The sequence below is a fragment of the Cherax quadricarinatus genome, chromosome 81, assembly GCF_038502225.1.
Source record: "Cherax quadricarinatus isolate ZL_2023a chromosome 81, ASM3850222v1, whole genome shotgun sequence".
NCBI classification, from domain to species: Eukaryota; Metazoa; Arthropoda; class Malacostraca; order Decapoda; family Parastacidae; genus Cherax; species Cherax quadricarinatus.
In genome coordinates, this window is record NC_091372.1 from 2,430,961 (window position 1) to 2,447,135 (window position 16,175).

The following is a 16,175-nucleotide window of genomic DNA, read 5'->3' on the forward strand; positions in this document are numbered from 1 at the left end:
GCAAATTATTTTAGCATAAGGCTGATGAAGTCATACATCTGGCAGTGAGCATTCGGGGGACCGCAGCTCTGCAGCGCCTATGGACGAGCTGCCACTGGACATGAAAAGGACGACAAATATATGTACAGTGGACCCCCGCATACCGATGGCATCACATAGCGATTAATCCGCATACCGCTTGCTTTAATCGCAAAAATTTTGCCTCACATACCGCTTAAAAACCCGCTCACCGATTTTCGTCCGAGACGCGTCCAATGTGCGGCCTGAGCCACGCTCACATGTTCCGCCGGTGGCATTGTTTACCAGCCAGCCTCCGCGGTAACATCCAAGCATACAATCGGAATATTTCGTATTATTACAGTGTTTTCGGTGCTTTTTCTGGAAAATAAGTGACCATGGACCCCAAGAAAGCTTCTAGTGCCAACCCTACAGCAATAAGGGTGAGAATTACAATAGAGATGAAGAAAAAGATCATTGATAAGTATGAAAGTGGAGTGCGTGTCTCCGAGCTGGCCAGGTTGTATAATAAACCCCAATCAACCATCGCTACTATTGGTGGTACAGCTGCTGCTGCTGCTGTAGCATCGTCTGCTGCTGCTGTAGCATCGTCTGCTGCTGCTGTAGCATCGTCTGCTGCTGCTGTAGCATCGTCTGTTGCTGCTGTACCACCGTCAGCTGCTGCTGCTGCTGTAGCACTGTTGTTGGTGTGGCTTATTGAGAATACCAAGAAACAATTAACCCCAGAGGATTTGCCACCCAGGATAACCCAAAAAAGTCAGTGTCATCGAAGACTAACTTATTTCCATTGGGGTCCTTAATCTTGTCTCCCAGGATGCAACCCACACAAGTCGACTAACACCCAGGTGAACAGGGAAAAATGCCTGGAACTAGTGCTCATATTGGTGAATTTAAAGCCAGCAAAGGTTGGTTTGAGAGATTTAAGAATCGTAGTGGCATACACAGTGTGATAAGGCCTGTTCTGGAAGAAAATGCCAAACAGGACCTACAGTACTCAGGAGGAAAAGGCACTCCCAGGACACAGTGTCTCATCAGTCATTGCTGCATCTTCAATAAAGGTAAGTGTCATTTATTCTTCATTTAGTAGACTAGTACATGCACAATATATACTGTGCATGTACTACTCTACTATTGTGCATGTATCCTTCTCTTTGTGTGTGGGAAAATGTATATTTCATGTGGTAAAAATTTTTTTTTCATACTTTTGGGTGTCTTGCACGGATTAATTTGATTTCCATTATTTCTTATGGGGAAAATTCATTCACATACCGATTATTTCGCATAACAATTACCCCTCTTGCACGGATTAACCCTTTCAGGGTCCGTCCCGTAGATCTACGGCTTTATGGTGAGTGTCCAAACCGTAGATCTACGCCATGAGCTCAGCTCACTCTGATAAACTGTGAGTGGTACATTTGGGCCTAGATATGAGAGAATACATCTATGTGGTATGTGTGCACCACATAAAACAGATCCTGCAGCACACTGTGTATAATGAGAGAAAAAAACTGAAATCATGATTTTTTGATTAAAACAGCAACTTTGCAGTGTTTTTTCGTATGTTTTTTATAGTTGTATTTGCGATTTCTTGGTCTCATTTGATAGAATGGAAGACATATTACAGAAATAGAGATGATTTTGATTGGTTTTAGCACTGGAAATGGCTTGAAACTGAGCTCAAAGTAGCGGAAATGTTAAATTTTTGCCGATATTCAAGAGTAAACAAGCGACCTCACACGTCTAATACACGTCAGCTGGTGGGTCTAATATACATTCACAAATATGGTGATGATATTTATGCAATTATTACAGTATTGCATAGCAGTAAATCTTCTATTTTTTGGTGTGAATAAAAATTCATTATGTGAATAAAAAATCAAAATGGAATTTATTTGTAAAGCCTCAAAACATGACTAATGAACAGAGGAAATGTTAGTTTAGTGCCAGGAATGCCTACATTGTTTATTCTGGACCCTATTTTGAAATTGGAATATTTTGAACTTTGTGTTAAATTGGCCAAATTAACAATTTCCGATCACTTTATTTTGTAGTTGAAACAGTTGACTTGGCGATTTCTTGTGCTCAATCGATAGAATAGAAGTAGTACTAGTGAAATAGCTAAGAATTTGGTTGATTGGAATAATGTAATTGGCCTAAAATGGGAGTCAAAGTCGGCAAAATCGCCGATTCGTAAATATGGCTGACACATCAAAATTCGCGAGAGCATAATTTCGTCAATTTTCCACCAAATTTCGTACTTTTTGTTTTATTACCTTCACAAAAAGATTCTCTACGATTTCATAAGAAAAAATAACAAATTTTTTTTTTGAAAATTCTTGGACACTGGTGCGTGACTCCAGATTTGGGCCTTGGACCCTGAAAGGGTTAAAATCGTTATGCGGGGGTCCACTGTATATATTTCCACACAACCAATAGCCTCCACCCACACAACCAGCAGCCTCCACCCACACAACCAGCAGCCTCCACCCATACTACCAGCAGCCTCCACCCATGCAACCAGCAGCTTCCACCCATGCAACCAACATCTGCCACTCACACAGCCAGCAGCCTCCACCCACACATCCAGCAGCCTCTGCCCACACAACCAGCAGCCTCCACCCACACAACCAGCAGCCTCCACCCACACAACCAGCAGCCTCCACCCACACATCCAGCAGCCTCCACCCATGCAACCAGCAGCTGCCACTCACACAATCAGAAGCTTCCACCCATGCAACCAGCACCCACACAATCAGCAGCCTCCACCCACACAGCCAGCAGCCTCCACCTATGCAACAAGCAGCCTCCACCCACACAACCAGCAGCCTCCACCCACACATCTAGCAGCCTCTGCCCACACAACCAGCAGCCTCCACCCACACAACCAGTAGCCTCCACCCACACATCCAGCAGCCTCCACCCACACAACCAGCAGCCTCCACCCATGCAACCAGCAGCTGCCACTCACACAATCAGAGGCTTCCACCCATGCAACCAGCACCCACACAATCAGCAGCCTCCACCCGCACAGCCAGCAGCCTCCACCTATGCAACAAGCAGCCTCCACACACACAACCAGCAGCCTCCACCCACACAACCAGCAGCCTCCACACACACAACCAGCAGCCTTTATTCACACAACCACAGCCTCCACACACAACCAGCCACCTCTATCCACACAACCAGCAGCCTCCACCCACACAACCAGCAGCCTCCACCCACACAACCAGCAGGTTCCACCCACACAACCAGCAGCTTCCACCCACACAACCAGCAGCCTCCACCCACACAACCAGCAGCTTCCACCCACACAACCAGCAGCTTCCACCCACACAACTAGCAGCCTCCACCCACACAACCAGCAGCTTCCACCCACACAACCAGCAGCCTCCACACACACAACCAGCCACCTCTATCCACACAACCAGCAGCCTCCACCCACACAACCAGCAGCCTCCACCCACACAACCAGCAGCCTCCACCCACACAGCCAGCAGCTTCCACCCACACAACCAGCATTCTCCACCCACAAAACCAGCAGCCTCTACCCACACAACCAGCAGCCTTCACACACACAACCAGCAGCCTTCATTCACACAACCAGCAGCCTCCACACACAACCAGCCACCTCTATCCACACAACCAGCAGCCTCCACCCACACAACGAGCAGCCTCCACACACACAACCAGCAGCTTCCACCCACACAACCAGCAGCTTCCACCCACACAACCAGCAGCCTCCACCCACACAACCAGCAGCTTCCACCCACACAACCGGCAGCCTCCACACATGCAACCAGCAGTCTTTATTCACAAAACCAGCAGCCTCCACACAACCAGCCACCTCTATCCACACAACCAGCAGCCTCCACCCACACAACCAGCAGCCTCCACCCACACAACCAGCAGCCTCCACCCTCACAACCAGCAGCCTCCACCCACACAACCAACAGCCTCCACCCACAAAACCAGCAGCCTCCACCCACACAACCAGCAGCCTCCACCCACACAACCAGCAGCCTGGTGGCTAAAGCTCCCGCTTCACACACGGAGGGCCCGGGTTCGATTCCCGGCGGGTGGAAATATTTCGACACGTTTCCTTACACCTGTTGTCCTGTTCACCTAGCAGCAAATAGGTACCTGGATGTTAGTCTACTGATGTGGGTCGCACTCTGGGGGACAAGATTAAGGACCCCAATGGAAATGAGATAGACAATCCTCGATGACGCACTGACTTTCTTGGGTTATCCTGGGTGGCTAACCCTCCGGGGTTAAAAATCCGAACAAAATCTTATCTTATCTCTTATCCACCCACAAAACCAGCAGCCTCCACCCACACAACCAGCAGCCTCCACCCACACAACCAGCAGCCTCTACCCACACTACCAGTAGCCTCCACCCACACTACCAGCAGCCTCCACCCACACAACCAGCAGCCTCCACCCACACAACCAGCAGCTTCCACCCACACAACCAGCAGCTTCCACCCACACAGTCAGCAGCCTCCACACACAACCAGCAGCTTCCACCCACACAACCAGCAGCCTCCACCCACACAACCAGCAGCTTCCACCCACACAACCAGCAGCTTCCACCCACACAACCAGCAGCCTCCACCCACACAACCAGCAGCCTCCACACACACAACCAGCAGCCTTTATTCACACAACCAGCAGCCTCCACACACAACCAGCCACCTCTATCCACACAACCAGCAGCCTCCACCCACACAACCAGCAGCCTCCACCCACACAACCAGCAGCTTCCACCCACACAACCAGCATTCTCCACCCACACAACCAGCATTCTCCACCCACAAAACCAGCAGCCTCCACCCACACAACCAGCAGCTTCCACCCACACAACCAGCAGCCTCCACCCACACAACCAGCAGCCTCCACACACACAACCAGCAGCCTTTATTCACACAACCAGCAGCCTCCACACACAACCAGCCACCTCTATCCACACAACCAGCAGCCTCCACCCACACAACCAGCAGCTTCCACCCACACAACCAGCATTCTCCACCCACAAAACCAGCAGTCTCCACCCACACAACCAGCAGCTTCCACCCACACAACCAGCATTCTCCACCCACAAAACCAGCAGCCTCCACCCACACAACCAGCAGCTTCCACCCACACAACCAGCAGCCTCCATGCATACAGTTTCGTCTTACTGTCTCATACGTAAACCTACACCATTTCCCCATGTCCACATTCCCTCACTATCTCAAGATCATACCATTTTCAGGAACTTAACTATCATGTTATCCTGCGGTCAACCTTATTATTTCTTCACTGGATTCTTAATTGTAAGCTTATTCTAATCTAACAACAATTATTTATTAAAATTGTTCTGAGATTGAGTCCCGTACCCCCATTTAAGAACCCGGTCAAAAAATGCTAATAAGGTTGACTGCTGGTTAACATGGTACTTGCATTCCCAAAAATGGTTTGAAATAAAAAATTAGTGTAAGTAGAAATGAAGAACATATAGGAAAAATAGGGTTCTGTTCATTAACCCTTTGAGGATCCAGAGGCCAAATCTCAAGAGTGACGGCCAGGGTCCAAGAATTTACAAAAAAAAAAAAAAAATTATTTTTCTTATGAAATGTAGAGAATCTCTTTCTGAAGGTAATAAAACAAAAAGTATGAAATTGATTAAAAATTGATGAAATTATGCTCTCCCGAATTTTGCTGCATCAGCAATATTTGTGTATTGGCGATTTTGCCGACTTTGACTCCCATTTTAGGCCAATTACATTATTCCAGTTGACCAAATTCTTAACTATTTCACTAGTATTTTATTGATTGAGCACAAATCGCCCAGTCAACTGTTTCAAGTACCCAATAAAGTGATCGGAAATTGGTTATTTGTCCAATTTAACACAAAATTCAAAATAGGGTCTGGAATAAACAATGCAGGCATTCCTGGCACTAAACTAACATTTTCTCTGTTCATTAGTTATGTTTTTAGGCTTTACAAATGAATTTCATTTTGATTTTTTATTCACATAATTTTTTATTCACACCAAAAAATGGGAAATTTACTGTTATGCAATATTGTAATAATTGTATAGATAATATCAGCACATTCGTGAATGAACATTAGATCCACCAATTGATGAGTATTAGACTCATGACATCATTTGTTTACTCTTGAACATTGACAAAAATTGAGCATTTCCACTACTTTGAGCTCAGTTCCAAGCTATTTCCAGTACTAAAACCAATCAAAATCATCTCTGTTTCTGTAATATATCTTCCATTCTATCAAATGAGACCAAGAAATAGCGAATACAACTATTAAAAAACACATGAAAAAACACTGCAAATTCACTGTTTTGATCCAAAATTACGATTGCAGTTTTTTCTCTGATTATGCATTACGTGCTGCAGAATTTGTTTTTTGTGGTGCACACTTACCACATAGATGTATTCTCTCATATCTAGGCCCAAGTTTGCCACTCTCAGCTTATCTGAGTGAGCTGAGCTCATGGCATAGATCTACGACTTGGACCCTGGCTTCAAAGCCGTAGATCTACGGGACGCACCGTGAAAGGGTTAACCATGCCCCCCTCCCCCCTAAAACAGCCAAACAAATATAACATAAAACCAAGCTGTTGACATCTTTTGAAGTCATACTGGTACCTAATAGGACTGGTGATGATAATGATTTCCACAGTGGCATGGGCACATATTGGGCAGTCCACTGGGGATCTGTAATTGTAAAAAGGTTAAGAAACCCTGGGTCTAGGGTAATGTTGTTATAAGACTGAAAAGTTTAAAAACATCATACACAATGACTACAGTCCTGTTGTTAATCATTCTTGACATCCTTCAGTTATTACAGTCATTGGGAAGCACTAAACCAGTAGGGGTCATACCGCACCTGGGAGGAATGGGAAACACTCCGGTTGGATAAAAAAAGTAGGACAGTTCTATTTCCCTGGATCAAGAGCCCCTCACCAGCATCAAGGAACCTCCCTGGAGGGACTGACATCCTTCATCTTCTTTCCTCTGTTCTCAGAGAAGTTCACTAGTTCACTTAGTTCACTGGTTCACTTATTTCAAATTTTGACTGAACAAACCTGTATAATCTGTAAACTTGTGCTCCAACTTTCATTATCTCACTAATCCAATTTTACTTCACAGCCACCTTAACTAACTCTTACTCCATTTTGAAATATTTTCACACAACTCTGCATATTTATAAGAACAGAGGAGGCACTTCAGTAGGCCTAGTAGCCTATGCTAGACAGACATTTACACTTATTCATTTATATGCTGTACTCTAAAATTTTCTTACATTATAGATTTACAGGTTCCGTGGCATGTGCTTGCAGTAAAATTTCTAATTAACAGACCCCCATTTAATAGATTTTTAAAATTATGGCCACAAGAAATGGCCCAATGAAAGTTAGAATCATCAGATAAAATGGGAAAAATCCACAGATTTCAGATTTTGTCCATAGTGATATAGATAGTGTCAGGTAGTCTTCTGAATCAACAAGCCATGTCTGATGATTGCAGTGTTTGGTTTGTGTCAGTGTCCTCATCCGGGACCTGTTTTCATTGTTGCCAGACCCGTGGACCTCCCGTGTAAGTTTGTCTGTGTTCCCTCACTGATGCACTTGTCATTCAGTCTCCAGTTTTTTCTTTGACTTGATGTTTTGTGTGACTTTAGTAACATATTATGTAGAGTGCAATTCAAAGTGGCTTGTAAAGCAAGTGATGGTGCCAAGAGGAAAAATGTGGTGTCTCTGTATTAAGCAGAAACTTGAACTAACAAGGAAGGTTGAGTTAAATGCTTCAGTAGCATGGGTATGTGAGTATTATGGTGTTAAGAAACAGTGTCTGATATCTGTAGAAGCAATGACAAACTTAGACTATGCTCTTAAGTTCAGTTTAGGTGCCAGTCATCTATAATTTCACTAGTGGAACTTTTCAGCCCCTCTGCCTTAGAATTAAGTTATTCTGAGTCATTACTAATAGTCAAGGCACTTTACAACTCATCTTTCCACCACAAAAGTTCAGTAAAATTACATAAACTTAGAATACATACTGTCCTCTACTGTGCATGACTACCACTGTACTTTCAACTTAATTTTTTCCTAACAATTCTTATATAGTACTCTTCAGTGCTGTTTTACAGGCTGCAATGTTTTTAGTGTCCAATCAGTGGACCAAGTCTGCTGATCCTGAAATTTGTTAATGTTAAGATCATGAAAAATAAATTTTATAATTCAGAATATGGAGACAGTTGGTAATAAAGTACACCCTCTCCCCCCATTAGTTAGAGGCTTCACTGTAATTCTTTTTTTGAATTCTGTGTTCAAATAATCCCTAATGTTTTTTCCTTGGTGTATTGAGAGGGCTTTTGTGTTTAGATTGTTACTTCCATGAGGAAAAAGCCACAATTTTCATGCATTTTTCAGCAACCTATGAGTTTCTCAACGATGTGACGAGTGATGTGCATCGTCATTTCCGCTCCAAATATCGTCAGAGCATGGTAGCCAAGTATTGGAGCACACTTCAACACCTTCGTGACACTGATATGCTTTTAGTTGGACTTCAGTCCTTTGCATCTAATCCTGCATACTTTACCATACCCGACTGCATCAAGAGAGGCCATCCTGTCTTCTATCGCAATTCTGGACAAATCAATTCCATATCTGATGCTACTAGGTAAAAAATACATAAATAATGTTACTATATTCCTTACAAAATTGAAATAAAACAATTCCAAACAAACCATGGAATGGGTGGGGATTGAACCAGTGGTTTATGCACTGGCCTAGAGTTCTTTGACTCAGTCACCATGGATTGAAACTCCATTGGTTCCATGGTTTGTTTTAATGTTACTGTATTTCAAAGGTATACGTAGTCTAAAAATCCTAGTCCATTTACATGCATGTGTATTTGATACAGTATAGAAAATTGTAAAAGTAATGAACAAAACAGTAAAAAACCACAATAAATAAGGAAGTAGGTAAATAGGATTTTTTCAATGAAAGTATCTCTGTCTTTTAAAATAAGAGGTATCACTGAATATAGTACACGTAATTGATTTAAACATGCTAGATTACGTGCATGATTCATCTTCATTTTATTAAGTTGACTCATGGAGGAGCCTCATTTCTCATCATTTTTTTCTCTGTCTCATGCATGGATTAATAAGAAGCATAGTGAGAATAGTATAGATAGAGCATGATGAAGAGGGTACGGACAGTTAATTGATTTACATTGGCTCCTGTGAAAGCAATTTATTCAAATGAATTTTTAACCTTGTGTTGTTTATTATACATTTAGTGTTACTTTTATTATAACATATTCATAACTTTTTTCTTTAAACACACTGGCTGTCTCCCACTGGCAGGGTGACCCGAAAAAGAAACACTTTCACCATCATTCACACTTACTACTCTCTTGCTAAAGGCACATAGGTACAATAGTTCAGGTGTCCCTTCACACTGCAAGTATCCCCACCTCTCCTTCAGCAGGACTCAAATGTGGCTATCTGGTTTTCGTGAATCCCTTCACAAAATGTTACCTTGCTCTCATTCCAGCAGCTCATCAGGTTTCAAAAACCATTTGCCTCCACTCCTATCTAACATGTTCACAAATACCTGCTAGGCATCCAAGCCCCTTGCACACAGAACATCCTGTACCTCCCCTTTCCCCAAATCCTTTCCTAGGACAACCACTACCCTGCCTTCCCTCCATCACAGATTTATACACCCTCTAAGTCATCCTATTTTGCCACAGTTTCTCTCTATATGACCAAACCACATCAGTATCCCTTCCTTATCCCTCTGAATAATACTTTTAGTAATTACACGTCTCCTAATCTCCAACCAACCAATTCTTTGCATAATATTCACACCACACATTGCCCTCAGACATGACATCACTGCCTCCAACCTCCTCCTTGCTGCAACATTCACCACCCATGTTTCATATCCATTTTGCTTCCATGGATAACGTTTTTTGTCTCCACTGATTCCTCAGTGCACCACTCATATTTTTTACCATCATTCTATGGTTCATCTCGTCTTTCATAGACTCATCTGCCAACAAATAAACTCCCAAATATCTGAACACATTCACTTCCTCCATATTCCCTCTCTCCAATCTGGTATCTAATCTTTCATTACCTAACTTGTTTGTTACCCTCATCCCCTTGCTCTTTCCTTTGTTCACTTTCAATTTCCTTCTTTTAATTTCACGACTATTTATCTTCATTTAAAACTGAAATAAAATCATTTTTCTCATATCATATCAGAATGTTAGGAGATATTTCTTGTGATGGAGTGAGTAATGCTAAAAGTGTTTCTTCTTGTTTGGGTCTCCCTGCCTTGGTGGGAAATGGCTGATGTGTTAAAAAAAAAAAATGTTGCTTTAAACTTGTACTGTGTGTGTTTTATTACTGTATTGCATTTCTTAAGTTTAATTTTGTCTAAACCACTAACCTTGCTAAGAGAGTCACACAGGCATAATATTTTTCATAACTCTAACCCTGTATAATTTTGTGGCATTAATATTATAATCTTTTATCTTTGAATTATTATAATTGCATAAAATTTTTGCTCTCCAGTGACCAGTTCCCACAATTCACGACCTTCTGGAAGCCAGTGTGTATGTTGGATACCAATATCTGGCAGAAGTGGATGCACACACATCGTATTGGCATCATATTAGAGCACGATCATCCACTTCCCAAGAACCTCCATGTTACAAACACAAGTGGAAGGTCTGTAATATATTATTAAACATACTTAATAGATTAATATAGGTTTTTATATCAAACACTTATACTTTAATTTTTTGTGTTTTAATATTTCAAAAACATTAATACTTATCAATGAAATGCATAGTTTTTTTGCATGTGATTATCCTGTAAGTTTTATTGCTTATGTAATTTGTGTGTAACAAAGGAAGCACATCCACCATCACTCATCCAGTAGCTTTCTTGTCAGAAGTGTATGGAGAGAAACAGTTCAAATTACCCTTTGAACTGAAACAGTTTCCCTCATTCTTCAGAGTTGATGCATTCTACTTTCAATCTCCAAAACTATTTTTTAACTTTTTTTTTTTTTTACATCCGATTTAAATAATTTTTTTTTTTTTTCCATTTCAACGCACTGGCCATCTCCCACTGAGGCAGGGTGACCAAAAACAAAAGATACACTTTTACCATAATTCACAAACATCACGCCTTGAAGAGGCATTCAAATACAACACTTTAGATGTCACTTCAAACAGCCAATATCCCAAACCCCTCCATTAAAGTACAGGCATTGTACTTCCCACCACCAGGACTCAAGACCGGCTAACCGGTTTCCCTGAATCTTTATTTCAAAGTTTACTTAGTTTAACTGTTTTGCTGACTGTGCTGTAGTACTACATGATGAGCTCAGCTCACTCAGATAAGCTGTGAGAATGGGTCTGTGCGGTAAGTGTGCACCATATAAAAAAATCCTACAGCACGCAGTGCATGAGGGGAAAAAAAATGGCGCCCAGGTTTTTGGTTTAAAATTGCGATTTTGCCGTGTACAGTGGACCCCCGACGTACGATATTCCCAATCTTCGTAAAAACTGACCTACTATGCATTTCAGCGTAAAAATTTGATGCCGACGTATGGTGAAAAACTCGACCTACGGCATTCGTCCCATACGTGTCCACGTGTCTGTCTGCCTGAGTGTGCCTCAGCTGGCCTAACTTCAGTTAGTATGCCAATGTTAACAAGCCAGAGCGGTCGCTCCCACGCATACATTCAAAACATTTTGTGTTATTCCAGTGTTTTTAGTGCTTCTAACTGCTAAATAAGCCACCAAGGGCCCAAAGAAAGCTTCTAGTGCCAACCCTGTGGTAAAAAGGGTGAAAAATACTATCGAAATACTATTGTACCACAGTCAGCTGCTGCTGCATCATGGTCAGCTGCTGCTGCACCACTGTCAGCTGTACTACTCGAAGATGTGGAGAGACTGTTGTTGGTGTGGCTTATCGAGAATACCTAGAAACAATTAACCCCAGAGTGTTAGCCACCCAGGATAACCCAAAAAAGTCAGTGTGTCATCGAGGACTGTCTAACTTATTTCCATTGGGGTCCTTAATCTTGTCGCCCAGGATGCGACCCACACCAGTCGACTAACATCCAGGTGAACAGGAAAAAATGCCTGGAACTAGTGCTCATATTGGTGAATTTAAGGCCAGCAAAGGTTGGTTTGAGAGATTTAAGAATGGTAGTGGGATACACAGTGTGATAAGGCCTGTTCTGGAAGAAAATGCCAAACAGGACCTACATTACTCAGGAGGAAAAGGCACTCCTAGGACACAAACAGTGTCATATCAGTCATTGCTACATCTTCAATAAAGGTAAGTGTCATTTATTCTTCATTTAGTAGAGTAGTACATGTACAATATATATTGTGCATGTACTACTCTACTATTGTGCATATATCCTTCTTTTTGTGTGTAGGGAAATGTATATTTCATGTGGTAAAATTTTTTTTTCGTACTTTTGGGTGTCTTGAACGGATTAATTTGATTTCCATCATTTTTTATGGGAAAAATTAATTAAGCCTACGATCATTTCGTCTTACGATGGGCTCTCAGGAATGGATTATTATCGTAGGTCTGGGTTCACTGTATTTTCATGTGGTATTTATGGTTATATTCTCAGTTTCTTGGTCTTATTTTATAGAATGGAAGATATATTACAGAAATAGATGATTTTCAGTATTTCCTGAGTGAAAGTAGCTTGAAATCGAGCTTAAAATAACAGAAATGTTCATTTTTTGTTCAATATGTGTCCAACCTCCCAGTCTAATACACATTTAGGAATACACTGACATTATTTATACAATTATGTATTACAATAATGCAGTAGTCTGTATAACAGTAAATCTTCTATTGTTTGTGTAAATAAAAATTCAAAATGGAAAGCAAGTGTAATATAAGAAGGGCCTGGAGACGTGGCTAAGGAACAAAGGAAATGTTTATTTAACCCTTTGACTGTTTCGGCCGTATATATATGTCTTACGAGGTACCGTGTTTGACGTATATATACTCATAAATTCTAGTGGCTTCAAATCAAGCAGGAGAAAGCTGGTAGGCCCACATGTGAGAGAATGGGTCTGTGTGGTCAGTGTGCACCATATAAAAAAAATCCTGCAGCACGCAGTGCATAATGAGAAAAAAAAAACTCTGACCGTCTTTTTTTAATTAAAATGCCGACTTTGTGGTCTATTTTCCTATAGTATTTGTGGTTGTATTCTCGTTTTCTTGGTCACATTTGATAGAAGGGAAAACATATTATAGAAATAGAGGTGATTTTGATTGATTTTACTATGAAAAGAACCTTGAAATGGAGCTCAAAGTAGGGGAAATGTTTGATACTTGCCGATGTTCAAAAGTAAACAAATGATGTCATTGTCCAATAAATGTCCAACTAGCCATTCTAATAAGCAGTCATGAATGAGTTGACATTATTTATACAATTATTACAATATTGCAGTAGTCTGCATAACAGTAAATCTTCTATTTTTTGTTTGAATAAAAATTCAAAATAGAAAGCAAGAGTAATATCTGAGGGGCCTGGAGATGTGATTGATGAACAAAGAAAATGTTATTTTAGAGCAGGAATGTCTGCATTGTTCATTCTGGACCTTATTTTGAAATTGTCATATTTTTTAATTTTCGTGAAATTGGCCAAATTGCAAAATTCTGACCACGTTATTGGGTAGTTGAAATAGGTAAATAGGCAGTTTCTTGTATTCAATCGATAGGAAAAACAGAGTTTTAAAGAAATAGCTGTGAGTTTGGTCAACTGGAACAATGGAATTAGCCAAAAATAAGGCTCAAAGTGGGCGAAATCGCCGATTTGTAAATATCGTCGAAATCGCTAACTTCGCGAGAGCGTAATTCCGTCAGTTTTCCATCAAACTTCGTTTTTTTGGTGTCATTACAATCGGGAAAATATTCTCTATCATTTCCTAAGAAAAACTATTTTTTTTTTTGGGGGGGAAATTTTGCGACACCAGGAGACACCTCTGGATTAGGGATTGCGACAGTCAAGGGGTTAATGTCAGGAATGTCTACATTGTTTATTCTGGACCCTATTTTTAAATTGGGAATTTTTTAATTTCATGTGAAATTGGCCAAATTGCTGAATTCTGATCACACTATTAGGTAGTTGAAATAGGTAAATGGGCAGTGTCTTGTACTCGGTCAATAGAATAGAAGGAATACTAGCAAAATAGCTATGAGTTTGGTCGACTGGAACAATAGAATTAGCCAGAAAGTGATTGCAAAGTGGGCAAAATTGCTGATGCATAAATATCACTGAGCCCGCTAATTTTGAGGGATTGAACATTAAAATGGTATAAAATACCGACAGGTTGTTAGGTAAGACACATATGCAACAGTTAGGTATGATATTGTTTCATACTATGGAACAATGCTCTTCTCCAGACTGAGGGACTGACCACCTCAAAACTTTAAGGGTGATGGACTGATTACATCGTCTTCAAGTACCTTCTGCTTCTATCAACTTTTCTGTACTTGACTGAAGAAGCCTACTGTGTAGGCGAAACGTTTCATAATAAAGATACCTAACTGTTGCATATGTGTCTTACCTAACAATTTTGAGGGAGCATAATTCCATGAGTTTTCCATCAAATTTTATACTTTTGATTTCCTTTCCTTCGGAAAAAGATTTTCTGTCATTTCATAGAATATTTCTTTTTGTCTTTAATTCTTTGACCCTGAGAGCAAGTTTGAGATCAGGGGTCTTGACCCTGACAGGGTTAATGACAGGATGTGACAATAGCCTATTAGTCATTTGTTATGCTTGCATCATCTGGTGGAGTAAACTACAAGTGACACTTACCTCCCAACAGGATCCTGGCAGTAGTGGCATCCAGGAAGTCTTCTTATTTTGTTGGTTGCATCATAGACTGATTGGTGTTGAATTTTTTTTTGTGTTGTCCTTAGACTACTAGTGGAAAACCCAAAGTTGTAATCTACTCACTCCTTGAAGACATATCTTCTTGTCAGCATCAGTTCTGTCATGCATTAGAATACTAGTACTTTGTCTCTACTGTCTTCAGTCCTGCCATTCCTGTATCTGTCTGGCTTCTGACACAAGTACATGTATGTCACATTTGACATTTCATGGAGTTAAGAGCATTTATAAATGGTAGAAAGTCATGTGCATTTAAACTGTCAACTTTAAATTCATGAACATATTTAGGTGTAAGGAGTATAGTGCCTAATCCTGTTTCTTTCACACCACAAAAGTATTGAAGGTTTGATTCTGTCTGCTAAATCTGTGTGGATCATTTAACATGATAACGTAAGCACACTTAACCGTTCGAGGGTCCAGACCCCCAATCTGAAAATTCCCCACAGGATCCAAGAATTTAAAAAAAAAAAATCTTAGTTTTCTTGTGAAATGGTAGAGAATCTATTTCTGAAGGTAATAAAAAGTACGAAATTTGATGGAAAATTGATGAAATTACACTAAAAAATTTTGCTGTGTTAGTGATATTTACGCATCAGAGATTTTGCCCACTTTGACTCCTATTTTAGGCCAATTATATTATTCCAGTTGACCAAATTATTAGCTATTTTGCTAGTATCACTTCTATTTTATCGATAGAGCACAAGAAACTACCCAATCAACTATTTCAATTGCCCAATAAAGTGATCAGAAATTGGCAATTTGGCCAATTTCACACTTAGTTCAAAATATTCCAATTTCAAAATGGGGTTCAGAATAAACAATGCAGACATTCCTGGCACTAAAGGTTGGAGGGAGGGGGTAAAGGAGGTTTTGTGTGCGAGGGGCTTGGACTTCCAGCAGGCATGCGTGAGCGTGTTTGATAGGAGTGAATGGAGACAAATGGTTTTTAATACTTGACGTGCTGTTGGAGTGTGAGCAAAGTAACATTTATGAAGGGGTTCAGGGAAACCGGCAGGCCGGACTTGAGTCCTGGAGATGGGAAGTACAGTGCCTGCACTCTGAAGGAGGGGTGTTAATGTTGCAGTTTAAAAACTGTAGTGTAAAGCACCCTTTTGGCAAGACAGTGATGGAGTGAATGATGGTGAAAGTTTTTCTTTTTCGGGCCACCCTGCCTTGGTGGGAA

At 41.1% G+C, this 16,175-nt stretch overlaps 1 protein-coding gene across 1 annotated transcript in view; it reads left to right on the forward strand.

The window, feature by feature from the left end:
• The window catches only part of LOC128699781 (KICSTOR complex protein SZT2), an 807,931-nt gene that overhangs the window by 99,956 nt on the left and 691,800 nt on the right, over positions 1–16,175 (forward strand). The window contains 2 exon segments of the mRNA XM_070102247.1: positions 8,462–8,711; positions 10,621–10,776. Coding sequence (XP_069958348.1) covers positions 8,462–8,711; positions 10,621–10,776 — 406 coding nt within the window.